This window comes from Gekko japonicus, unplaced genomic scaffold (assembly GCF_001447785.1).
Source record: "Gekko japonicus isolate JY-2015 unplaced genomic scaffold, Gekko_japonicus_V1.1 scaffold32, whole genome shotgun sequence".
NCBI classification, from domain to species: domain Eukaryota; kingdom Metazoa; phylum Chordata; class Lepidosauria; order Squamata; family Gekkonidae; genus Gekko; species Gekko japonicus.
In genome coordinates, this window is record NW_015167527.1 from 661,182 (window position 1) to 687,600 (window position 26,419).

The 26,419-nt window shown below is 42.8% G+C and overlaps 1 protein-coding gene across 1 annotated transcript in view; it reads left to right on the top strand.

Moving 5' to 3' along the window:
• DCAF5 (DDB1 and CUL4 associated factor 5) overlaps positions 1–26,419 on the top strand; it is a 57,995-nt gene that overhangs the window by 13,947 nt on the left and 17,629 nt on the right. Inside the window, exons 3-7 of the mRNA XM_015413315.1 lie at positions 2,029–2,065; positions 3,348–3,487; positions 7,973–8,102; positions 15,639–15,852; positions 25,654–25,720. Of these exons, the coding sequence (XP_015268801.1) occupies positions 2,029–2,065; positions 3,348–3,487; positions 7,973–8,102; positions 15,639–15,852; positions 25,654–25,720 (588 nt within the window). The remainder of the gene's footprint in view (positions 1–2,028; positions 2,066–3,347; positions 3,488–7,972; positions 8,103–15,638; positions 15,853–25,653; positions 25,721–26,419) is intronic.

Below are 26,419 nucleotides of genomic sequence, written 5' to 3' on the forward strand. Positions count from 1 at the left end.
AGGGCGGGGTATAAATAAAATTAAATAAGATAAATAAATAAAAATAAATATGGAGCAGAGGTCCATCAGTGCCTATTAGCCACAAGGTATAGACAGGAACTCTCAGTTTGGGGCAAGTGATGCTCTGTATTCTTGGTGCTTGGGGGGGGGAGCTACAAGCACGGACGGCTTCAAAAGGGAATTAGATAAGCATATGGAGCAGAGGTCCATCAGTGGCTATTAGCCACAAGGTATAGATAGGGGCTCTGGGGCAAGTGATGCTCTGTCATCTTGGTGCTTGGGGGGGTCAACAGTGGGGGGGCTTCTAGTGTCCTGGCCCCACTGGTGGACCTCCTGATGGCACCTGGTATTTCTGGCCACCGTGTGACACAGAGTGTTGGACTGGATGGGCCTTTGGCCTGATCCAACATTGGCGTCTCTTATGTTCTTATGAGTAAATGATGGGTCCATGGTTTTCCCATGCAATCTATTTTTCAGTAGGTGTATATTAATGTCATCAAGTGAGAAACTAATCCTGCTATCGTCTTGTGAAAGAGCTGTGTTTTCTGGGTGTAATATTCTGGATTAGAGAGCATTTAATTTTTCCTTTCCAGTAGCCTGTTACAAATTGTTGTTTGGCTGTGGAAGTTGTGGAGAACTTACTGGGTCTTGCATAGGGTTGCTAGATCCCCCAACGGAGGCAGGGATCCCCTGCCGACAGGCCCTGACTCCAGCCGCTGATAAGCTGGCTGGCAGGGGGACTTATCTGGAGAAAGAGAAAGGCCCAGGCCTTGTTGCCAGCGTCACACAAGAAGTGACATCATCACATCAGCGATTTCCAGGTGACACTCTGGTATTTGGCAAAAACAATAGTAGAAGCCAGTTCTACCATAGTGTGTTTGCCCAAATACCAGAGTGTCGCTTGGACATTGCTGGTGTGATGACGTCACTTCTGGTGCAACGCCAGCAATGAGGCTTGGGCCTTTCTCTTTCTCCCCCCTCATCCCCTGCCAGATCTGGCAACCCTAGTATTGCTTGAAACCTGACCAGTGATGAGAGACTCTCTTCTCCCTCACATCAACTCTTTAAATACTGGCATGGGTTTATGAATCTCTCTCTCTTAAATGTGTTCTATTTTGGGGGAGGCTGAGTGCTTATCCTGTAGTAGAGTTGTAAAGCAGAAGACTCTCACAGCCATATTTTAAAGATGGAGAACAGCAGTAATAATCCTTCCCCAGCAGTATCCTTCCATTTTATGCAGGTTTAATGCCTGGGAGGTTGTTCACTTTTTAAAACTGGGGAGTGTACCCCCCCCCCCATTGGGAACTAGTGTGGTAACAGTGCAGGTATAAATATATTAAATCAAATGTACACAGATTTTTTTTAAAGGGCCAAACAAGGTGAAGTTATTTCCCTTATAGCAGTTCCAGTTAGATAAGGTATTATGGTCGTGGTGATCTAAGGAGGCTTGGGGAAATATTGCAGCAAGGCCAAAAGGCAGCTGGAACATGCTTTGGCTGATCCGTTATGTTTGGTGAGGGAGGGGGGACTCTCACAGGGATTTTTCTGGCTGCCAGTTCAGAGTTTGAAGCCAGAACCTTGGTGTTCGGTGGCATCCATTGAATTCCCAGTTATGTGTTGCTGCCAGTGTGCAAAGTGGTGGTATTTGCCGGGCAGGTAGAGGGGTTGGGGAGTGCTTAAGCTGTGCAGCATTGTAAGTGGGATTCATGTCTTGATCCCAGGCTAGAGAAAGTGGGCAGAGTTAGGGGGGGAGAGATGGGCAGAAAGGGCTTGTGGAGGAAAAATGGTAATCAGAGAATTTATGCTCTCCCCAGTTTCTCCTATACAAATATCCTCTCCCATGGCTGTTTTTTGTATGTCAGAAGCAAGCAAGAAATTGTCTGCCATGGAACATCTAGTTCTGCTTTGGCAGGAAACAAGTTTCCTCCCTTCTCCTTAGTTTTCCTTTCTCAAAATTTGCACAAATGCTCTCCTACTTTCTAATAAAGTTTTCATTAACACTGGTGTTAAATTCTTTTTTCATTATAGGTAATGATGAACAAGTTCTGCTCCATGATATTGAAAGGTAAATATATGCTTGTTTGGTTTTAATGCATGAAAAATCTGGATTGGGGAAATTTAATTCCAAAGGTGATATACTAGAAGAAGAACAAAGTTTGTCCAGTGGCACCTTTAAGACCAACAAAGTTTTATTCTGGGTATAAGTTTTCATGTGCATGCACACTTCAGATACATTGAAGCAGAAGTCACCAACCATTACATATAGGTAGAGAGTGAGGAGGTTGTTGCTAGGAAGGGCCACTTAGAGTCAAGATGCATAAGTAACTGAGCAGTAAATGTAGCTAAGACAGGATGGAGGCAATTGGTAAGACCTGTGTATTGCAGCAAATTAGCAGACAGCATAATAGAGGAGTTTACAAACATATGCAAGAACTGAATGAAGTTAGCATGTGTAGCAAGATCTGAACCTGATATCTCTGTTAAGCCCTGGGGGTTCCATTGTCCTGAGTGTTGAAATAACTTGTAATTTAGCAATCTCCCATTCTAGTCTGTTTCTGAAGTTCCTTTGCAGTAAAACAGCTACTTTGAAGTCCCCCACTGAATGTCCTGGAAGGCTGGAGTGTTCTCCTATGCTAGAAGAAGAAGTGCACAGATCATCTTGAGCCCAAAGATACAGGAAGCTTTAATTAATGTGTAGATGATCTTGGATAAATAGCGAGCATAATGGCATCTTTGATCACCGCTGTTTCCTATTCCTTCCAGTTTTTCTGCAGTCTGCTTACTTCCTCTCCTACTTTTTTCACCCCCACCTCCCACAATTTTATATGATACTAGATTATGTGTCAAAGTTGTTAGACTTATGTAGTTAAACCTTCTGGATCCCTTATGCACGTACTCAAGTTTGTGGTGCTTTCCCCCCCTCCCCCCTTCTGAACGAACATGGATATCTTCTTCCTGTCCCTAAGGGACACTGCTGTTAAAGATTCCCTTAGTTAAGGAAGCAGGCTATGACTTTGGGGATGGGAAGGGGACAGAAATGTTGTCTTGAGACAGACCCTATGTAAATGTATCTGTATGGTTCTTTAATTCAGAGTGAAGTTTGTAATATAATGAATGGCTTAATCTCTCATGCAAGATTTTTCCAGCAAATGCTCTTGAAGAGAGGGAGCGGATACATTTGTATTGGTATTGTCCACTAAATTAACCTTCAGGTTCCAGGTATTTATATGGAAAGCAGAGGATAAGAGATTTAAGTATTTTCAAATGATGGCCTTTTGTGATACTTAACAGCTCATCCCTCCTAGCTAAATGTAGAAATGGGGAAATGATGTCTGTGTCTCTTTCAGTGGTGAAACTTTGGATGTGTTTGCCCATGAAGATGCAGTCTATGGCCTGTCAGTGAGTCCAGTGAATGATAACGTTTTTGCAAGCTCTTCAGATGATGGAAGAGTCCTCATTTGGGATATCCGAGAGTCTTCCAATGGAGGTGAGGGCTATGAATGTATGAGTGTAAAGCTAACCTTTTACATCTAAGTCACATTTTAAGGTATTTGCTGATCTTTGATTGTAATAAATCGGATTGAATTACATAATAATAATAATAATAATAATAATAATAATAATAATGTTGTCTTGAGACAGGCTCAAAGTGATTTACAGTTACACTTTTTAGACGGGACTAACAATGTTTCATAGGGGATAGGAAAGACAACATATAATTCATTTTTAATTGCTCACACCGTAACTGCACGGTGGAAACATCTCTGGCTTGGATCGCCACACTGCCACCGCCTGGCCGGAGCACCCCACTGCAGGGATTTTTTTTTATTTTTTTTTCCGTAGCCGAGTAGTTTCTTCCGCCTTCCGATCCTGGAGCAGGACGTCACAACCGACAGCTAACACCTTCTCACAGGGGAGCTGGTGTGCCCACCCTCTCTAAGGAGTGGTTCCCATTTTATCTACTCGCCGAGGCTTTCGAATCGCTGGGTGGACGATGAGCTAGGGACAACAGGCTGGCTGCTCACACCAGCACGGGGCCCGAACTGACACAGTTCGGATGTTAAGCAGTGGGATATACACACTGTGCCACCGCTCCCCTACTAAGTGAATTGGTACTGCGTTATGGTACAAATACTCTCTTATTATATTGATGTCCTATTTGACTGCTATGCTTGTGATAAAGCAGATTCTCCCTACCCTCCGCTCATGATTCCTTGCAAGCCTTCAGCTTGTTCTCTTTGGTACTGAACTTCTTGTTTGAATCACTATCAGCTGAGCAGCAAAATGGGACCACACAGAGACAAGAGAGAGTTTCTGCGTACCCAAGGATACATTAAAAAATGACATGAAAATTAAAAGGCCCATTGAGGAGTGATCATGTTCTAGGAAGTACTAACTATGGATCCAGTTAAACACAGGGGGAAAGCAAATGGAGAGGGGTGAGGCTTGGGGAATTGGCTCACTCTAGTATCGATAGCTTTTTTGTCCCACCTTTCCTATAAAGAGATCAGGGCAGCGTGCATAAGTCTACTGTAAAGTAGATTAGTAAGGTTCCCTGCCCCCAGCAGCAGCAGAAAAATAAAATAAAAAGGTTGTCAGATGACAGCATGACATCACAGTTAGTTTTCATTGATTCCTAGAGAACTAAGTATCATTTTATCATAGAGCTTTGGCCAACTCCTAGAGAGGTGTGATGTCACTTCAAGTTTTCCTGGAAGTGATATCACACCAAAGGCCACCACCCCCATATTCACCCCTACCCCCGAGTCTTCAGCTGGCTGCCAGGCTGGGCCTGGCAACCCTTCAGGTTAGGCCTGAAAGTGACTGGCACAAGGTCATCCAGTGGGTTTCATGGCCGAATGGGGATGTGAGCCCAGGTCTCCCTTTGTTTTAGCCCAACTGCACCACATTGGCTGGACATTTCTAGCCTCACAAGACCCAGGCTTAAATCCGTATCCTGTCATGGAAACTTGCTGGGCAACCTTGGGCCAGTCATATCTTCTCAGCCTAACCTATGTCACAGGGTTGTTGTGAGGATAAAATAGAGGAGAGGAGAACGATGTAAGCCACTTGTGTGGGAGAACTGTGGGGTATAAATGAAGTAAATACAATAAATCATGGGCCTTTAACTTCTATTATGGATACATACAAATCATATGGGACTGACCTTCATCTCCTGTCTTGCCCAGTGATGTAGGCTGGGTGCCAGGCCTATGCCTATGCTGCTATGTTCTTTTACGGAACCTTGTCCTCCTTCAGCTCAGCCACAGGCTTGGGGCAGAAATGTGGAAGGCTGAGAACTCTCTGTCGGATTTTGCAAATTGTAATTGGAGGGTTATCAGTCTGAAGATCTCCCTGTGGGATATAAAACAAATATAAATCTAATAAATAACCCTAGGGTTTGGAAAAACTAAAGAGAAAGTGGGAGTGCTCCCAGCTTTTGACTGATTAAAAAATCCCAGCTTCTGACTGATGTCATCACAGAATGCATTTAAAAAAACTTCTGACGGTCTCATGAGACCATCAGAAGTTTTTTTAAATGCATTCTGTGATGACTTCAGTCAGAAGCTGGGATTTTTTTAAAATAAGGAGCTAGTCAATGTGAGTAGGAAATGTCTCCATAGCAACTGATTATAGAATTGCCCAGAAGAATTGGAGTGTGGTCAGGGAGATAAGTTCCAGCCTCATAAAGGAATTTGGGCAACAAAATAGCTAACTGGACAGCTAAGGTATAATTGCTCAGTAGACCATGGATCTGGACCTGCCTTTAGTGATATCCAAAATCAGGAATGCTTATAGAATAGTACCAGGAGCCCTAGGAAACCTGAAGGTGAGTGTGTGGATTCTGCCAGAATATTTTGGATTGCAGGATCTGCAGGCAGTTTGTTTAGCCACCTTTAGGCTGTTGATAAAGCAGCTGCTCTGCTAACTATACATAATAATTATGTAACAAATGAAAAGTATTTTAAAAGGATGAAAATCACCTACTTTATTAAAGTGGGTTTAATGCCACATTAGTTTGGATGGCATAATCTAGTTTAAATTAGATGGGCTGTCAAGCACTTGTAACTTTTTTGAGAAATTACTTTGTAAACTCACAGAATGCAGGAGAGCACAACTTTAAGGCTTTTACATAAAATGGCTTCTCAAACTTTTACGTAAAGATACAAATCTGCAGCACAGGAATGTGTGTGCTGTTTGTTGCAGTTTGCGTCAAAAATCTTAAAAGGGACTTTATTTCTGTTAGTGAACCTCTTCTCATGAAGAGGCATTAGACTTCTGCACATAGAAATGTGCCAGTGTGCTGTAGTGGCTGGAGTGTCACACTATGATCTGGGAGACTCAGGTTCAAATCCCCACTCTGCCATAGGAGTTCGCTGTGTGACATTGGGCCATTAATACACACTCAGCCTAACCACCTCACAGGATAAGACTCCAGTAGCACCTTAAAGACTAACAAAATTTGTGGTAGTGTATGAGCTTTTATGAGTCACTGCTCACTTCTTCAGATACAGCTAGAATGGGAGTTCATCTGTCCTATATACTGGAGAGTGGAGTGATTTCAGAAGTCAAATGACATTAGCAGGCAATGACAATAGCAGGTGAATAACAATAGCAGGTGTGATTGGATTTAGGTGAGATATGCAGAGGGGTAATAGGCATGGAGAAATCAGCATTAGTAATGAGACAGGAAACCTAGGTCTGGATTCAATCCAGGTGGATGCATTGTCTTAAGCGTTGTTATCAGTTGCAGCTGCATTAGTTTCCCTAATCTCCCTTTAAAGATAACTGCTACTTTTAGGTCAGCAACTGAATGTTGCCATAAATCAGCTATGATGTGCTGGCACTTTCCACCACCAATATTCCGGCAGTGGCCATTCCAAGGGGCCCCATGCCACAAGGATTTTTCAGTTTTTTAAAAAGTCAGCAGTGGAATATTGTTATATCACTATACTATTATAGTGATCTGTGTATCAGGTTCTCTGAGTTCTCAGCTTTCATTTAAAACAGAAGGTAAGTTTCTAGGCCCGTTCATTGCAGAGATATGCCTCCCCTCTTATATCTCCACAATGAAAGGGGCTAGAGACTTAATTTTTTAAAATGAAAGCTGGGAATCCGGAGAATCTGATACACAGCTGCAGTGTTGCTGTAATGATATTCAGTTACTGAATTTAAAAAAATCCCTAGTGTGTTTGGGGGGAGAAATGGCTGCTGCTGCAAGGACAAGGGCAGGGAAAATGTCTGCCATGTAGGTGGTACAAGGAAAATCTGAGCTTTCTCACCCACACAGCAGCCGTTTAGGCTTTGTTGTGATCTTTCTTAAAACTTTGGAGGACATCAAGCTTGAGAAAGGTTGGAGAAAAGTCAGGAAAGGCGCAGGAGATACACAACTGCACCATGATGCTGTGGGGAAGTTGGGGAAAAATCAGTTTTCCAGCAGCGTTGAACCCGGGGCAAATAGCATGTGTAGAAACAGTCTTAAAGGGTAAAGGCTTGTTGGGTGCAGGCAAAGCTTGTGTGTGAAAGTTAGAAGGGGGCAGAGCTTAGTGGCCTCTTCAAAAGGTGAGCCTCGGTGCCAGCATCCCCCCCCACACACACCTTTTTAGCCCTTTCACAGGGCTTTTTAAAAATATCACTCAGCTGTGAGCATTAAGCACTGGGGGGGGGCAGCAAAACTATCATCAGGTCAGTGCTTTTGTACCAACACAGGAAGGGAGTGGGGAGGGACCACCACCAGCAAGTGGTGTGATGACCCATGTCATCTTCTTTCTCACTTGCTGCTTTCACAATGGGAGTGGCTTTTCCTGACCTCGAGTGGAACCAGCCCCAGTTGATGCCAATCCTATTTGCTATAGACGATGTTAGCAAACATCGTATTCTCAGATCTCTCCAAAGAAAGTGAAGTCAGATGTCCAGGTATTGCACAATAGAAACTTTGTTGCTTTCTTGTCTGATCTTCATTTTTCAACAGATCCCTTCTGTTTGGCAAATTATCCATCAGCCTTTCATAGTGTGATGTTCAATCCAATAGAGCCAAGATTACTAGCCACTGCCAACTCTAAAGAAGGTGTAGGACTCTGGGATATTCGTAAACCTCAAAGGTAGGGGACCAGAGTTTTGTTTACATATGTGTTATATTTATGAAGCTGGAGAGAGAAAAGACTAATTGGTCCTTACAGTACTGTTCAGTATTTAATGTCCTGCAGTAATTCTACTTTCTAGAGAGTGAGATTCGTACATCTTGTAAAATTAAATAGTAAGCCCTGTTAGAACATTTCCAGAAAAAGGAATTTTGGTAACACCTGCAATCTCACAGGGTTTGCTGCCTCAAGACCAATGTGGTAAGGCCAAATATCTGGTTCAGAAAGAAGCTTTTGGCTTATCTGCATTAGATTTTCAGATGGTCAGCCGTGTTGGTCTGAAGCAGTAGAACAAATTTAGAGTCTAGTGGCACCTTTAAGACCCCCCCCCCTTTTAAAGGCTAACAAAGGTTTATTCAAGGTATGAGCTTTCGTGTGCAAGGCACACTTTTTCAAATACGTTGGAATGGTAAATGAGGTTCTAAACTTATAGACTGGGATTTAACAGTAAATTAACATGTAACATGATGTTGTTTAAGTTATGCAAAGTGAAAAACTAAATAACAAGTTAAGGTTATAAGGTCAACAGTTGTAAAGCAATAAATATGTCAGAATAGCAGATAAATGTCTAAAGGTGTTTTTTCTCATTGTGGGAAGTAACAGAATCTTAATTATTTCCTCTCAGGTATAGAGGGCACTTAGCATATTTTGAGCTGGATGTAATGTTGTCAGCAGAAATCCCAATATTCCTTGCATTCAGTATTCCAATATACTATTCTGAAAAAGAAATACACTAAAATACAGAGGATGTATAGTCCTTCTTGTTGAGAATACATATGTGAGGACTGAATGAGTTAGCGAGGCTAACTGCAGTGGTGTAGCTTGAGATCTTATCTTCTTGCAGCCCACTTCTGTTACTTCAGGCTTGGGACACCCTGAGCCATCCATGTTCTTATTCGCCATGGAACCCTTTTTGTATTCTGTTCTCGTGATGAACTACAGCTGTTGCTGCTGTTGCTAGTAGCAGTTTCATGTGTCAACTCTGTATTTTGCAAAGAAGTCTCTGTTTCAATTAATGAATGCAATAAGAAAGAGAGGGGGAGGGCCACAGGCGGAAAAAATGAAAATCGGGAAAAGGAGAAGCAATGGGGGAGGGAAAGGAAGAAGAAGATTGCTATGCAGATATAAGTATATAAGGTTAACTAGTATGAGGGAGAAGAGACAAGACATCAGTGAGGGTGGGGTAGAAATGCAATAATAAATAAATAATAAATATGGGAAACATATCCCTATCATGAGCAAGTGTAGGTGTGGTTTGGACAGCGACATCCATAAAACCCAGGAATGGATACCAGATAATCTGCTTTTGGTTGCCATTCTGTCTGACATAGCCAATGTGTGGCTTTTGTCCCTGAGAAGAGCTGAGAAAACACCACCTTGGGACCTGGTAACAAAATATTCCGAGTTAAAGCGTTTTTGAGCTGGAAACCAACAGCTGTGGACGGGAGGCAGATGTTGACTGTATGATCGTGCAGATAAAATCCGTTGCTGAAGCATGACAATACCAGATCAAACGGCGCATCTGAACGCACCCTTTGAGTATTTTTTTTAAAGATCAAAATTGCCTTAGCCTTAAGGTATAATTATGTGTGCTTCCATGCTAGCTGGTTTCTCTAGAACTGGAGCTCTTAGATATTCTGCAGAAAATGCAGGTGCTTTCTTCTTAATAGTATGTTCCCATATTTTCCCAGCTGGCCTGCTGTTTATTTTCCAAAAGTACTTTTGTAGGCTTCTGCCTTCTTCCCCCCCCCTCCCGTGCAATGTGACTTAAACAGAGCTTGTTATGAGACTCCTGTGCCACTAGATGGTGTTAAAAACCACAAGTGTGTGCAAACTTTTGATCTCTGTCAGTGATATTTAATCAAGTATACAGAACTGTTCTGTGTCAATTTACATACTGATAAATGCTAGAATTTTATTTATAAGTTTAAGCATCTACTCCTATGGACATCTTTTTAAATAGTACCTTTAGGCAGTGTGACTGGAAGTGCATATGGAGCAAAGGTCCATCAGTGGCTATTAGCCACAAGGTATAGATAGGGGCTCTGGGACAAGTGATGCTCTGTCTTCTTGGTGCTTGGGGGGGTCAACAGTGGGAGGGCTTCTAATGTCCTGGCCCCACTGGTGGACCTCCTGATGGCACCTGGTATTTCTGGCCACTGTGTGACACAGGGTGTTGGACTGGATGGGCCTTTGGCCTGATCCAACATTGGCGTCTCTTATGTTCTTATGTTTCTGCCTAAGACCCAAGTTAGCCACTACCAGTCAGAGTGGGCCATACTGAGCTGGATGGATCAGTCATCTGACTGTATAAGGCAGCTTCATATTTCAAGAGGCCCCAAAACCTCTTTACAAGGCCATTTTATAGGTATAGCCATTCTACACTTGTTTATGGAAGTTCATGCTACAATCTTTGAAGGTGCCACTGGACTACTTAGTTTGATAAAAGAGACTGATATAGGCACTGTTGTGGAACTTCTAGAACATTTGGAATTAAATATCACTTGACTATCTTTGCCAATTTCAGCTTGGTCTTAAGCCATTCCAAGGTAGCTTGTTCAGCCATCACATGACCAGCTAACTGTCTTCTAGAAAGCTGGCAAATCACTCTCTAGAGTCCTGTTCTTCGTATTTGCTTTTTATTGGCGTATATAGAGCATGCCGCAAACAAAAACCTAGCTGTATGGTGACTTATTTGGTGTAGCCAGTTTGGTGTAGTGTTTAGGAGCACAGACTCTAATCTAGGAGAACTGGGTTTGATTCCCCACTCTTCACATGCTGCGGCTGCTGGAGTGACCTTGGGTCAGTCACAATTCTTTCAGAGCTATTCCCTCAAGGGCAGTTCTCAAAGAGCTCTCTCAGCCCCACCCACCTCACAGGGTGTCTGTTGTGGGGAGAGGAAGGGAAAGGAGATTGTAAGCCGCTCTGAGACTCCAAGTGAAGGGCAGGTATAAATCCAATCTCTTCTCTTCCTCTTCTTATTTGAGAGTAAACATATATTAAATCCACATTAAGAAGGAGGGGGTGTAAAGCTGTTTTTGCTAGATGAGACCATCTACATCAAAGTTGTCTGCTTCAGCTGGCAATGGTGCTCCAAGTTCTCAAGCAGACTTCTTTCCCCAGAGATCCTCTTACTGACAATAACAGGGATTTAGCCTGGCAACTTTAGGTATGCAGCTGCTCTGCCATGGAAGTATGGTCTCTTCACATGTGCAGCCAAATTTTTGGCTCCCTTGTAAGGTCCAAATAGCCCCTCATTTGAGGCTGTTCCTTTCTGGGTAGATCTAAGGCCTCCCCAAGGCCATCCAGAATTGAGGTTAGGCTGGGAAAACATTTGTACCTCTTGGGCTATAGCTCAGGAAGGGACCTAGACTAGTAGGCAGTGAAGGAGTCAGTACTTAAGGTTTAATATTCATTGTCATTAACAGAAGGAAAAGTTTTAAGAAATGCAGGTAATTTGAAAAGCAATACTACATATGGGGAGTTGCTGAACTGCAAGTAACTAGATGGCTCATAAAAATCACACAAGCCTTTGGGAAATAAGTAACAAGTAAACCAGAGGATTCCTAGTGGAAGCTGTACTCCTAGATGTTCATTCTTCAGTCTTGTCCAAAGTCAGAACCCACCCCCACCCCCGCTGTGGCTGTGAATGTAGAGTATTCCCAAAGTGGAAGGGGGGGTAGGAGGATGAGGGTTGTGGGTTCTGTCTGAGCAGCACTTTGAGCAAAGGGATGGGGCTAGTTGGGAAGAAGGAAGCGGTTTAAAGAAGCAGAGCAGAAAGTTTAATATGTTGCCTGGTCCAGAATTCTTGAAGCAGTTGGTTCCAAAGTAGCAAGGGAGAGGGGTGTTTGCCCAGTGATTTCAGCAGTGGAGGATCAGTCTTTGGGGTTGAGATTGCTTTCTATTTTTTCCCTTGCTGAGATGCTATAATTATCATGTTTTTTCCTTTGACACTTAGTATTGGTGACATTTTTAGAGTTCTGTCCATGATGGGGGAGTTCTGGGATACTTTGTGATCGCAAAACTATCATAATTCAGCAGAATGATATAGGTGGCGTGATGGAATTACCTGAGTGGCAGGCCTGATTAGTGCCTGTTAACAAAGTTCTAGAGATGGCTGCTGCTCCTGGCTTCACTTATTATTAGGTTTTCCAGGAAGGTCTACATACTTTAAGGCAGATTGCTGCGTGTTCCTAGAAGGAAACCTTGCAAACCTTGATCATTAATCATGGCCTGTACTTTGATGAGCCCTCAGGGAGCCAAAGAATAGAGTCATTGTCAAGGGAATGTCCAGGCCCCCAGGGGAAGGTGGTTACTTCCTTCTGAGTCAGTTTCTTGATTGTCTTGAATATCAAACATGGATCCCCTCCTGCAGTCTTAGGCTTTGTCGTATCTGAGTAGTCATGAAGGTGGCTCAAACACATGAATTCTGACCCAAAGGGCTGCTGGGAGGGGGTTACATTGTGTCTCCTCCTTTCCTTCAGTTCAGAGATGCATGGTTCATAGATGCATAGCACCAGTTCTTCCAGTCTTGTGCAGCCATCTATACTGTATATTGTATATGGAAAAGGCAAGAAGCATGGAAAGGTCCTTGGTGCTCTCTAGGGATGCTATTCTTGCCGTCTAGCTATATCTCCCCACACATACTTATTAAGCAATTAGAAATCACAGATCTGACTTAAAAAGTGACTTGAGCTGTGGTCACACACACTAAATGATCCACTTTCAGTCCACTTTGCAGTTGGATTTTGCCAGTTCACACAGTAAAATCCAGTTGGAAAGTGCACTGAAAGTGGATTATTTAGCGGGTGTGACTGCAGCCTCGGTATCGGATGAGTATATTACTATACGTTTTGGACATTTTTTGTTTTGAGGTGTTGTAGGCATTCTGTCCTCTTCCTTTTAAGATTATTTTTCATGTCATTATATAGTAGACAATTTCCATTTCTGCTGTTCATAACCTTCTGATCCTTCCTTCCTTCCTTTTCTCCACCTTCAATGATGAATTTCCTAAAGCCATTGGCCAGAGCACAGCTCACTTACCTTTTGACAGACCTTGGTGATGTAGATTGAATGGTTCTGTTAATGCAGTTGCAGTACCTTCTTCAAAAACAGAAGAGCCTTGTTCTGTACTCCTTTGCCGTACCTTTGCCCTCTGCTTTGTTGGCAGTAAATGCTTTGTCTAATTTCAGAGAAACCATTCATCCAGATAGAAAGCTTGCTGAACACTATTCAGACTTTAAAACAAATGTTTCAGCTGGCCCTTTTTTCTGAAAAGGAAACAGTTAGCTGATTAAAACCTGCTTTGTCGCTGTTAACATCTGATGAAGCGAGCTTTGACTCCTGAAAGCGCATACCCTGAAAATCTTGTTGGTCTCTAAGGTGCTACTGGACTCTGATTACAAACAGTGGCCACCATTCGCCATTTTCAGTTCTTTTCTTTGTGCTCTGAGCTGCTATTGGAAGTTAGCATGCAAGCTAACAAAGCTTTACTTGTATAGAAGGCTTCCCTGTTCAGCAGACCCTGGGTTTGGTTGCCACTTGTGTGTCGTGTACATGGCTGATGACCTCTTAAGGGCCATGTCACATAGCTTGTGCCAGAATAAAGCCTTTCGGTGTTAGAAAAAGTGTAACACTTTTGCCTCCACCTTATTGTCCCGCCTACCTGAAGCCCTCTTTGTGCCCCTTTCTCCAGAGGCAGGGCTTTTTCAGTGGACCGTCTTCTCCTGTGAGCTTTGTCAGGCCCCTGTCTTGCTTTCCTTTAGGCTCAGGCTTTTTTACCCAGGCTTTTAACTCTTAAATGGTTTATGGTCTGCTCTGACCTGATGATCATTTTATATAAATCATTTTAGGCTTAGGTTTACATCATCTTTAGGTTTTAATGGCATTGGCTTGTTTTTCGTGGCTTGTCTTAATGGCACTGGCTTGTTTTTTTAATGACTTGCTTTACTGTGTTAGTTGTAAGCTGCCCTGAGCATCTCTCTAAAAAGCTAACATACATTTTCTAAATAAACAAACATGCAGGCTTTCTTAAGCAACGATCGTGTACAAATTTATCGCTATCCTTCATATGTGTGCTAGGAAGCCGCATAGCAATCTATTTCTGAATTTAGTAAGTTTCCCTCTTAGTGTATGTGACATGAACCATGGGCAGGTATTAAAACCTAACGTTTTTATCATATACTGTGGAAGTGACATTCTGTGGAAGTTCAGAGGACTTGCCTGTTAATGCAGTCTGTAAAACACTAATTTAGGTTCTGTTGGATATTAGTTGGATTTTCAAGCAATATGAGGAAAGGGGAAGGGCTTAGCAATGGGGTTGCCAGCTGAGCAGAGAAGAACTGGCTTGGCTGCTCCGGTGCTTCTAACAGTTTGATCTGCAGACATTGGTAGCCGAAGTTTTTATGGCTTGGTAATTGGCAGGTGGTGATGCCTCAGTCAAATCTAGCTGTTGTTGAAAGTCTTACTTGATGGAGTAGGTAAAGGAAAATGGATAGTAAACACTATAGGACAGCTGCGGGGAGCTTTTTTGTGACTTATCAAGGAGAGTGTTATGGGGGGGGGGAAGGTCATGAAGAAGCAAGTTCTCCAGATTATCATGGCTGTGAGGTTCCATACTGTAAGAGAATTGTAAGCTGTTTTTGTGTTAGGGTTGTTCTTCATGGCTAGAAAAAGTGGAATTGCAGTATTTGGTTTCACTGCATTACAGTTCAAATCTTGCTGTACCAAAAATCCTTTCTGTGGGATTTTCACGTAATTCTGTGTGGTTGTTGATACCTTGTTCCCCGCTGGCTCTTCCGTATGTCTAAGTGCTCCATGAGCCTTACTTCTGACTTCAGTACATTGTCACAGAGCAACAAGATTGGTCCATAAAGCAGCTGGCAGTTCTAAGTGCTTGTTGCAAATAGTGCTGAGGTACTTTAAAAGAAAAAGAAAGAAGTATAAACAGCAGCAGACTTCATTTGATATTGAAAGCTTTTGCCACTCTAAACTTGTTGGTCTTATAATGTGCTACAGGCTGTGGCTGTCTAATCCTATTGACATTCACCTGAGAACAACTCTGTCTAATTTTCAGCGATGGCTGACTTCCTGTTAAGTGTGCACAGGATTGCAGTCATATTGAAATCTTGTTGAAATTACTAGAACAGGCTAGTTGTGATTTCAGTTATGCAGTCTATTTAGTTACGCAGTCTATTTCAGTTAATCAGTCTTTTTAGTAAACACAGGTACTTGTTTAGAGTTTGCTAAATCTACCAAACTAGTATGAAAGTACAGGTGTCTGTTTTTATTTCTCAGTGTTAGAAACATATTCATCCCCCCCCCACCCCTGAAAATGATGAATGATGTCCGATTAAAATGGACTGAGCATTTTGGATCATGGAATAACATGTAAACCTTTTTCTCCCTTGAACTTGCTTGCTGTCCTGCCTTGATACAGTATAATTCTACTGAGTTAATGAACTGTGGTGGCCAATTTCTTGGTTTCCTGTTTCCTAGTTCCCTGCTTCGGTATGGTGGGAATCTGTCACTTCAGAGTGCCATGAGTGTGCGGTTCAACAGCAATGGAACACAGCTGCTTGCCCTCAGACGTCGGTTGCCTCCAGTCTTGTATGATATCCACTCCCGCCTGCCGGTCTTCCAGTTTGACAACCAGGGTTACTTTAATTCGTGCACCATGAAAAGCTGCTGTTTTGCAGGGGATCGTGACCAGGTAAACTTCATCGATCAGTTGCTCAGTCGCCCAATTCTTTATAAATGGGTGTTTAAGGGCCGGCAATAAAATATGTGACTGAGGCATCTGTTTGGATTTTTCACCTTTTAAAAAGCAGGTATTTTATAGCAATATGAAAAGACGCTAACAGAACTTGCCGACCCCTCTTAAGGGATTAGAGTTGGGGAAATGTTCTGATTTTGTACCTATCTTGCTGCTTTCCTAACCAGTTTTTGTTTTGCTGAAGATAACATATTTTTGTCCAGGTCTTTGGTAACAAAAGCTGCCGGCTGCTGCCTCTTTCAGGCAAGAGTTAAAGTTTGCTCTGAGAATAAAACAAAAATTATCTTGACTCTGTGGCATGTCCTCAGACATTACATCACCACTCCGTCTCCTTTGTTGACATTAGGCTTGTATAGGAGAGCTTCAGGAATGTAGCAATAACGGGGCTGCTCACTGGTAATGCTCCCTGAAAAAGTTCCAACTTTCCCTCAGATGGGTTCTCCATGCTGAGAGAGACTAAAGAAAGATGACCTGGCTTCTGCCTGTCAGTGCAGATACCTTACAAATAGCAGTGGCCAAAGCCCAAACTTGACACTGTATTTGAGTAAGTCAGGAACCCTCTTCTGCATGCTGCCAAGAATCGGCTTCCTACTCTTCCAACTGACCTCCCAAAAGTTCTGTGCAGTTTAAAGTCTCATGTAACTCTGGCATGAATAGGAATGTATACATGTACGTACGGCTTGCACTATCCACCATCTGGGTGGACACCTGGCTTGCTTCCTCTGAGAGGTTATTTCACAATAGAAGGGTAGCAACTGAAAAAGCCTGGGTCTGGGCAGCAGCAGAACTCACTCTTTCTAGGAAAGGGATGGCAGAAATACCCGGCTGGGGATATGTGTTGGTAGGCCAGTTAAGTGCCCACCCGGGTCTTGAATGGCTTCAGCACAATTCAGTAGAAAATTAGTGCAATAAAAGGTCATTGTTTCAAACTCTCACGTTTCCTGTTGGCAGAGGTCACCAGTTTGACTGGTGTGTTCTCCCTAATTATGCATATGCCTCAGAGTTATAAACTACCTGTTACAAAGGCAGTTGTGGATAAACTGTGCATGTATGGTCCATGTGTGAAAAACAGTCCCAAACTTATAAATGTTTAATAGATGTTTATTCTGCCCTTCATCCAAGGAACTCAGGGTAGCCTACATGGTTCTCCCTCCTCCATTTTATCTTCACAACAACCTTGCGAGATAGGCTAGGCTGAGAGAGAGTGAGTGGCTCAAGTCACTCAAGGAAATTTCCATGGCAGAGTATAGATTTGAATCTGAGTCGCCCAGATCCTAGTTCAATATCCTAATGACTGCACCACAGGAAAAGAGAAGGAGTGATAAGTTAAAGCTTACAAGAGCGCTTTCTGATAGCGTTTGCAAGCATCCTTGGTGACTTGTTCTAACTTTGTATCTAGGGCCTTTTTAAAAAATCATAACCTTTCCCCCTCAGTAGAATGGTGGCTGTAGACCAATACTGAAAAATTTCTTAGTGTGGGCAGTGGGGGGCAGCAACGACTATTACTAGACATGTAGATTGGAAAAATACTCAGATGTCGACACAATTAATGAGACATCGTTTGTAATCACAAAAATCAAAGTACTAATGAGCACCACTTTATTATAAAGGGCTGCATTTATATCAGATAGAATATGGCAAATGTGAGTGATTTGTATTTAAACATCAGAACATACACATATTTGTAAATGTGACGCATATACATCCCTTACAAAACCATTGCACAGCAGAGCTCATAACAGAGAACATATATTGTAAAACATGTGAACAGCATGTGACAGGAATCCAATATTGTATCCTGTTGTGAGAGGTCTTCATTAGAAGAGTACAACATTGAAGTAAGATGAAATGTCTGTAGCTGGGTCTCCACTCTCTGGTTGTAATCAGCAAAGCCACTGAATAGTCTGGCTCACTCCCACATAAAACTCTAAACATCTGAAAATACCACATCATCATTCGTGCAATAGAAAGTCATTACTTGCCATAGCTGACTCTTATGCTAAAAATCTTCGTGTAAAGAAGACTGCAGATAGCTGTCTTGGGCCATTATTACACTACTGATATTTTGGAGTCGTTCTGCCTTTTATAAAGTAAAGGTTCCCTTGCTCGAAAGCCAGGCGAGTCCGACTCTAGGGTTGCGGTGCTCATCTCCATTTCAAAGCCGAAGAGCCAGCGCTGTCCGAAGACGTTTCCGTGGTCATGTGGCCAGCATGACTAAACACCAAGGCGCACGGAACGCTGTTACCTTCCCACCGAAGTGGTACCTATTTATCTACTTGCAATTTCTTGCTTTCGAACTGCTAGGTTGGCAGGAGCTGGAACTAGAGACGGGAGCTCACTCCGTCATGCGGCAACTCGGGTCTTGAACTGCTGAACTACTGACCTTCCACAGCCTGCAGTTCAGCGTCTTAACCACTTGAGCCACCGCAGCTCCTCTGCCTTTTATAGGACCACCTAAAATATAGCTTTCCAGAACTCTTCAGCAAACTGGATGTTTAGTATAAACAAAGGCTAGAGGGGCAGGGGGGAGAAAAAGCTTTTTCATGGCATGACGGAGAAGCCCCCCAAGTCTGTAATTGTAGAAGTCTTCCATCTGCAACACCTGCTATATTATTGGATGGTGTTGGGGACACAACAGATTTCAGGTTTCTACTGGAACAAGTAATTATAGGCAGGAGGGAAGGCTCATTTTCCTTTGGAGAGAGGAAAGCTAGGCATAATTCAGACTTCTCCGACTTGGACACACAGTAGAAGTAAAGAAAAACACAACAGTCCTCATATTCGGTTAGCCTAAGAAATGTTCTCAGGAGCTCACGTGCTTGCTTGGCAGTTTGTGATAATTTAGCTAGACCTAATAAAAGATGTTACACTGCTGCCATTTGTGGATTTAGTCTGAATAGTAACTGAACCTAATTCATGAAAGAATTACTCTGGATGCTTTGATGGAAAGGTCTGTTATCTATAGCAGTATGCCCTCTTTTTCTTCAGAAAGTAGCTGCAATTTTTCTTGCCTGCAGAAAGGTTGTTAAATTACTTTAAGGGAGGTAGTTCGAAAAGAATGGTGAAAACATCAGAGTTTTAACTCTTAGAGCATATCTAGATGTTAGTTTCCCCTCCCTCAATAAAACAGCCTTCTGTAATTCTCTTCTGTGGTTACATGATGGGTTCTTAGGTTTTCCTCATTTTTAAGTAGTATGTGCATAGGGATCAGAGAAAACCTTCCTTCCCTTTCTTTTTGGTGTACATTTTTATATGCTACCTGTTTTATTTTGAACTGCTCCATACATCCTGGGATAAGGTGAGTTGTGAATTGCTTCTTTTTGTGTAAAGGCAGGAAAATACGGGTGAAGGAAAACGCCTCTTGCCTTTTCATCTCTTCCATGAAACAAAGCTGAAGGAAATATAAAAATTTCAAGATGCCGAAAGCTGTCCAGCAGAAAGTAGTTAAAAATGGATTGCTGAAGGTGGTTGGAATCCAGCGTGTGTGTGAGAGCTCCAGCTGGAAGGCTGCAGCAGCAGCAGCAGCAGCAGGCACTGATCGCTTTCAGCTTGCACAAGTTCCCTCTAGTATTCCTTTTGGGGGAGAAGTGGCAAGAGAGAGGGAGGGAGGGAGGGAGAGGCAGAGGAGCATGTTGAGAAACTCAAGGGTGGCTCATTCTAAACATGCCTGACATGTTTGGAGAGTGCCGGGATCCAGAGCTTTGCACAGCAGCTGCTGTTAACCACGCCTGGGAATTTTCTTCCTTCTAAGGCAAACTTCTGAATCAGCAGCTTGTCATCTGGAAACCTTTCTTCTCTCCCCCCCCCCCCCCCCCCCCCCCCCTCTTCTTCGCCCCAGAGCAAACTTACATCTTTGCTCAGGAAACAACTTAAGTGTTTTTTAAAAACTGTGAATCTTGTGTTTGAACACAATACTTCAGATATTTCAAGATGCTAATGGAATTGGGAAATAGTGCATTTTTGTGGCAGCAGGAAGCCGTGTTTAATTCTGCTTAAAACCACCTCCCTGTCCCCTTCCATTAGAGCTTTTTGTTTGCATTTGGTCCGGCATATATCTTCAATGCTGACAGAGTAGGACAGTATCCCCAGTTATTTATCCCCAATTATTGTCCTACCACTGGTCTATAAGAGTGGCTTTCTTTGATCAATCGTAATATTACTCTAAAGATCAACTGATGGTGTATTTCACTATGATGTGGATGTTTCACATTTGCTATGAATCTCTAGGCTAAATTTTGTCTGTAGCCATGCCTCAATTATTTTAACAAAATGTGGTTTGCAGCACATTGTTTGCAGCATCTTTGTTGCTGGCCATCCACAGCTTTAGGGCATGTTGCATTCAGCATGTTGGACCAAAATGGATATGACCCTGGGAGTGTCATGAGGGAGGCTCTTGGACTTTGTTTCTTTCTAAAAAGCAGGTTAAGAAGCCCAGATTCAAAGGGGGAGGGGGCATATGGAGCAGAGGTCCATCAGTGGCTATTAGCCACAAGGTATAGATAGGGACTCTGGGGCAAGTGATGCTCTGTCATCTTGGTGCTTGGGGGGGTCAACAGTGGGATGGCTTCTAATGTCCTGGCCCCACTGGTGGACCTCCTGATGGCACTGGTATTTCTGGCCACTGTGTGATACAGATTGTTGGACTGGATGGGCCTTTGGCCTGATCCAACATTGGCATCTCTTATGTTCTTATGGACTAAACCTTCCATTACTTGCCAGTGTCTTGATCTGAAAATGGTTCTGCAGAGCTGCTGGTTACCCTGTGGGGGTAAACAAGCAGGGCCTGATTGGGATTTGTAATAAAGTATGCGTATGGGAAAGACAATCCTGGTAAGAAAAGCTGAAGATAATAGGAAAAGAGGAAGACCCAACATGCGATGGATTAACTGAATAAAGGCAACCAAAGCCTTCAGTTTGCAGTACCTGAGCAAGGCTGTTATTGATAGGTCATTTTGGAGGTGATTAATTCATAGGGTTGTTGTAAGTTGGAAGCAGCCTGATGGCACTTAAACACACACATGTTCACCTAGTGGGCAGTTTGGCAGTGGCTGTGGCTTATTTAAAAAAAAAAATTCTTTCTCCCTCTTTTTTTAACTTCATGCTTGTGCATAGATTACTTCTGACCTTAAATTAATCTTAAATATGTCTGATCTTGGAGACTACTAAAATTAAGTTAGCCATTATAGCTGTATCGAACTTCTCAGCTAGTGAAGTATAACAGCCACCCTGCTTTACTACCAGTGCAGTCTTGCTTCGTCTGGTTATGATTAAGAGATGTTGTGTAAGAAAATTGTCCAGGTTGCATTCTCATCTGTAGCCCGAGCAACTTTCCTACAGAAAATTGTTTTTTAATGTTACCAACAAGTACTGCTAAGAGAATACAGAAGGAACTCTGCTGGCAGAACTTATCAAAAGCCACCACAGTATGGCTGTGCCTCCATATGTGTGGAGATGGCTTCTTCTGAGGGCTCCTCTGTAGAAAATGCTGCCTGAAAGGTGACCTCTTATATGCTTGGTATTTACCAAGCTGTTAAGGAGTGCTGATGAGACTGGAGTACCTGACCAGCTTGGCTTTCTTTCTAGAGAATTCTTCTACTATCTAACAGTTTCTTTGCTGTGAGATTTGGCAGGCACGAGGTGTGTAAAGCAGCTGGGTGGTGGATCTGCTTCTGCCTTATATATAAACCAAATAATTGCTTATGTAGCTTTATGTGTACTTTGGGAAATCATAAAAAACCTAACATTGCAAGGAGTGTAACTGATGCGTATAAATGTGTTAGAAGCTGTATCGTAGCCATAAAATCTTATATCCAGCCTGCAAAGCAGGAATCCCCAACCCTTTTGAGCCTGTAGTCACTTTTGGAATTCGGACACGGTGGTGGACACAACCACAAAATGGCTTCCGTAGGGGGTTGAGCCAGACACACGCTTAAATACAAAAATACCCTCAGGAAGAGGACTGAGAGAGAATAAAACCAACACTGTGATGGCAGCTGTTGCTGAAAGAACATTATTTTCATCTGCTCAGCACTAATCCTCCGAAGCCCAGAGCCAGGAGGCAACATCAAGGGAAGGCCTCAATGTCTATGCCTTGTTGGCCATCCAGAGGAACTAGTTGGCCACTATGTGAGACAGGATGCTGGACTAGATGGACCGCTGGTCTGATCCAGCAGAGCTCTTCTTGTGTTCTTAATCAGGTCCCCAGTTGCTAGTCAGATGCCCTGCTGAGCAAAAGCCTCGCCAGCTCCACATTTGGCTGGTACCGTCTTGGGGACCCCCTGCTGTATGGGATGGTTCCCTATTTAGTGTATCAATAACTACTACAAGGTTTTGTTTTCCTGCTCCATATTAGGTATCTTTATTTTTTGTAAATTATTGCAAATTGCCTATCAAAACCCAGGAAAGGGTTACATTCAAATCAAAAGTTATATTTCCTATTAGGAGTCAGGGACAGGCAAAATGTATTTATTTCTGTTATTTATAGTCTGTCTTTCCCACAGGGACTCAGGGTGGATTACACAAGTGAGTCAGTACAAAATGGGACCTTCAGTAACCAGTGCATTAGGATTTTAGGGCTCTGGAACCACCAGAAAGAACCAAAGCATAGAATAAGTATTAACACAACACATTATGGGGTACAGAAATTACGTATTAGGATCCTTCTTACAATAAGCTTCTTACAATAAGCAGTATAGACCACAGTCTCAATCATTTATCCAAGTAAATTTGTGAACCCTTTTGTACAGTGCAACCCTGTTACCTGCACAGAAAAGCCCCCTTGGATAATTCAGTTTTACATCGTTTGTGGAAGGCCTGGAGAATAGGATTTTTCCTGACCTCCTCCAGCAGGCTACTCCACAAGGCGGGAGCCACAATGGAGAAAGCACGTGTCCAGGCAGTTGTTGATTTTGCTCATTTGCCGACTGGCAACTGCAGAAGTCCCTGCTGACATGAGCAATGTTGTTGTGGTGGAACGTAGTGAGAGAGGCAGCCCCGCAAATAAGAGGGGCCGAGGCCATGAAGGCTTTGTATGTGGTAGCCAATACCTTAAACTGAGCTCAGTAGCAAATGGGCAGCCAATGGAGCATCTGCAGAATGGGAGGAATATGCATGCTACATCTAGCTCCTGCCAGTAGTCCAAGTGTAGCAGTTCTGGACCAGTTAGAGTTTCCAAGTTGATTTTGAGGGGAGACCAATGTACACTGCATTACAGTAGTCTAGTCTCGATGTTACTGTGGCATGGATCCAGGTGGCCAGGTTGGCTGTCTCAAGATACGGGGCGATCTTATGGGCTAGGCTGAGTCTGGTAGAAAGTCTTTTTTTGCAGCTGTATTAACTTGCTTCACCGGCAATAAAGCTTGGCTTTTCACTGAGGCAGCAAGGGCCAGTTGAACTCCATCAGAAGTGAGGATTGCAATGTCCTTCAAGGCCTCTGCCTTCCCAACCAGCATGACCTCTGTCTTTTCAGGGTTTAGTTTCAATTTGTTCACTTTTAGCCAGTTAACCACCACAGCCAGGCAGCACTTCAGGCTCTCTACCACATCACCAGGAGATTTGGATAAGGATATATGAAGCTATCATCAGCATATTGATGATAACCAACCCCAAAACTACAAATGATTTGTCCTAAGGGCTTTACATAGAGTTATAAAAGCATGGGGAATAGAATTGCACCCTGTGGAGCCCCACAAGATAGGTCCCACACCAACGACAGTTGGATTTCAATTGCAACACTTCAAGTCCAGTCCATGATGAATTCTTTGAACCAGTTCAACGCACATCCCCTGATAACTACTACTGCCTCCAGGCACCTCAACAGATGGCATGATCTACTATATCAAATGCTGCAGATAAATCCAGAAAGGGCAACAGAGTGGCTTGGCCTTTGTGTATACTTAGACGGGGGTCATCAACTAAAGCTAGAAGAGGCGTCTCTGTCCCATAGCCTGGCCTAAAACCACACTGAAAAGGGTCTAAAGCAGAAGAGTTATCCAAGAAGACTTGGAGTGGGTTCACTACTGCTCTCTCAGTCACTTTGCCCAGGAAGCGTAGATTGGCCACATTTTTCTGTTGGGATGGTTTCTTAGGTAGCAGACAAATAAGTACTGCCTAGCTTCCCCCCTTCTTCCCTTTTCCCTGTCCCTATTTGTTACCAAACTGACAAATGCCTTATCAGTTGGCAGAAGCTGGAGGTATGTCAAAAGTAGTAACAGATGTAACTTCACATATCTCCTTCAAGGCAGCAACTGTTTCTCATAGGTGTGTGTGTGTTTCTGTTTTTAAGAGAGCTGTAACATAGTTCCAGCATCTGAGTTTGGGGCAGAAACTTCCTGTGTATGTCTGTAAAACATAATCTTGTAATTGAAACAGTCCCATTTCTTTCCTCCCTGGCCAAACACTTGAGTATTAAGGAAGCTTCTAAAATTTATCGGTAAATAGAATTTCCTCAACTTTCCTTAAAGAGTGTGTTGAATTAATGAACAGGGCAGTACTAAGTAAGTGCTAGAGAACATATATTGCCAAACAACTTTATATAAATTTTACAATCTTGGTCTGAATAGCATCTGCTTAACTACTGTTCCCTATAATCAACAATAGGGTATAAAATTCCTGGAAAACATAGGTTCGAGTCCAGTGGCATCTTAGAGACCAATAAAATTTTGGGGGTATGAGCTTTGACTCTTGAAAGGTCATACCCCTCCCCCCCAAAATCTCAATGGTTGCTAAGGTGCTCCTGGACTCAACTCTAGCTGTTCCACTGCAGACCAACATGGCTACCCTCTGACACTGGAAAACATACACAGTGATCATTTACATCCTGTAAGTTGATGTCATCCAGTGAATATTGTAGTTTATATAATAATAACCCCTTCAGAATCAGGTGGTGGCAGAAGTAGCCATGATTTCGCTGGTTGTGCTGATTGACCCAGCAAAAGAATGTTACAGCCTGGATTGCTTTCAGATGTTTCCTGCTTTGTGAATATTCTGAACAGGACTGGCCCACTGCACAAGCAACCCAAGTAAGTAAGTTTACTTGGGCAGTAATATTTTTACCAGCACAGCTGAAGCACAAAATGATTGTGGAGGTGCACCCCCCGGGTCCTTTGCAGCATATTGTAGAGAGTTTCATGTTGCCACTCTTGGGACTCGTGCCATCTGGGCTCCAACATTCTCTGTGGCACCCGGGAATCCTCAGATACACTTTTCTGATTGCTCAGTACTTTGGTCAGCAAAGTGTTTTAGTCCATCCCTGATTCAAGAAGGAAAAACCAATTGCAGGCAATTCTACAGTGGATTCCTTTTTTCTCTTGCAACATAATAATATGGCTGTTTATTCAAAGGAAGTTCCATTACTTTAAGTGGAGCATATTTGTAAAAGGGGGGGGGGCTTAAAATCTATAAAATTAACAAAAGCTACAGTCATATGCACTTCTTGTTTTATCTATTGTTCCCTTTGTAAGCCGCTCTGAGCCTGCCTCGGCGGGGAGGGTAGGCTAAAAATCAAATAAATAAATGTGTTATGATGGGAGCCTTGTTGCATTTTGTTGATTGTAAGCTAAAAACTCCTTTTTAATAGTTTATCCCTGGTCCTCTTGTTTCCAAGTCTTTCTGGTGAGGGCAGGTACATTCTGAACAGCACAATCAAGGTGATAGAATCTTCTCAGTGTTCTGCACTGAGGCTTGCCTTGGTGGTGGTTTCATTGTAACTTACCAGAGTTGTTTTTGCCCTCATTTTAGTACATCTTGTCTGGCTCTGATGACTTCAATTTATACATGTGGAGAATTCCTCCAGATCCAGAAGCAGGTAAGTTTTCATGTGGTGTCTGACAAATAGGCTGCTAACAGTGAGAGAAATTGCCTTCCAGAATATTAGCAGCCCAAGGGATTGTATCTAGTGATGTACTGGGTACATATTTAACTGAAATGAAACCATGAAGAGGTTACCAATATTCTTGGAGGGAAGAGGTATATAGGAATCCTTTCCCCCCACACTAGTTTCATAATCCAAAAGCACAGTCCTAAACAGAGGTGACTTCAGTGGTCTTAGAAAGGTAAAGGATTATGGTTCCACTGTTAATCTCTTCTCCCATGCACCCACTCTTTTCCCCTTCGTGCTTGTAGCTGTGATTTCTAGCATGAAAGAAACCAGTTTCGTTTTGGCATACAAACTGGGATACTTTAAATTCTGTGATTTATTTCTTGTCTGCAAATCAGGATTTAAAACTATGGTCAATATATAATAACCCGCAGAAATTATGCAAGATTATAAATCTTGCAAATGTGGGAACTCTTGGTGTGTGATTTTGCTTAACATATCACAGGACTTTGAACGATGTGAAATTAAGAGGAGTGCAAGTGTCATTGCCGCAATTTAGGAAGTGAGCCAGTGTTGTGCAGTGGCTAGAGCATCAGACGAGGAGCAGGGAGACCCAAGTTTGAAGCTTGCTGGGTGACCTTGGATTATTCTCATACTCTTGGCCTTACCTTGACCTCATAGAATTGT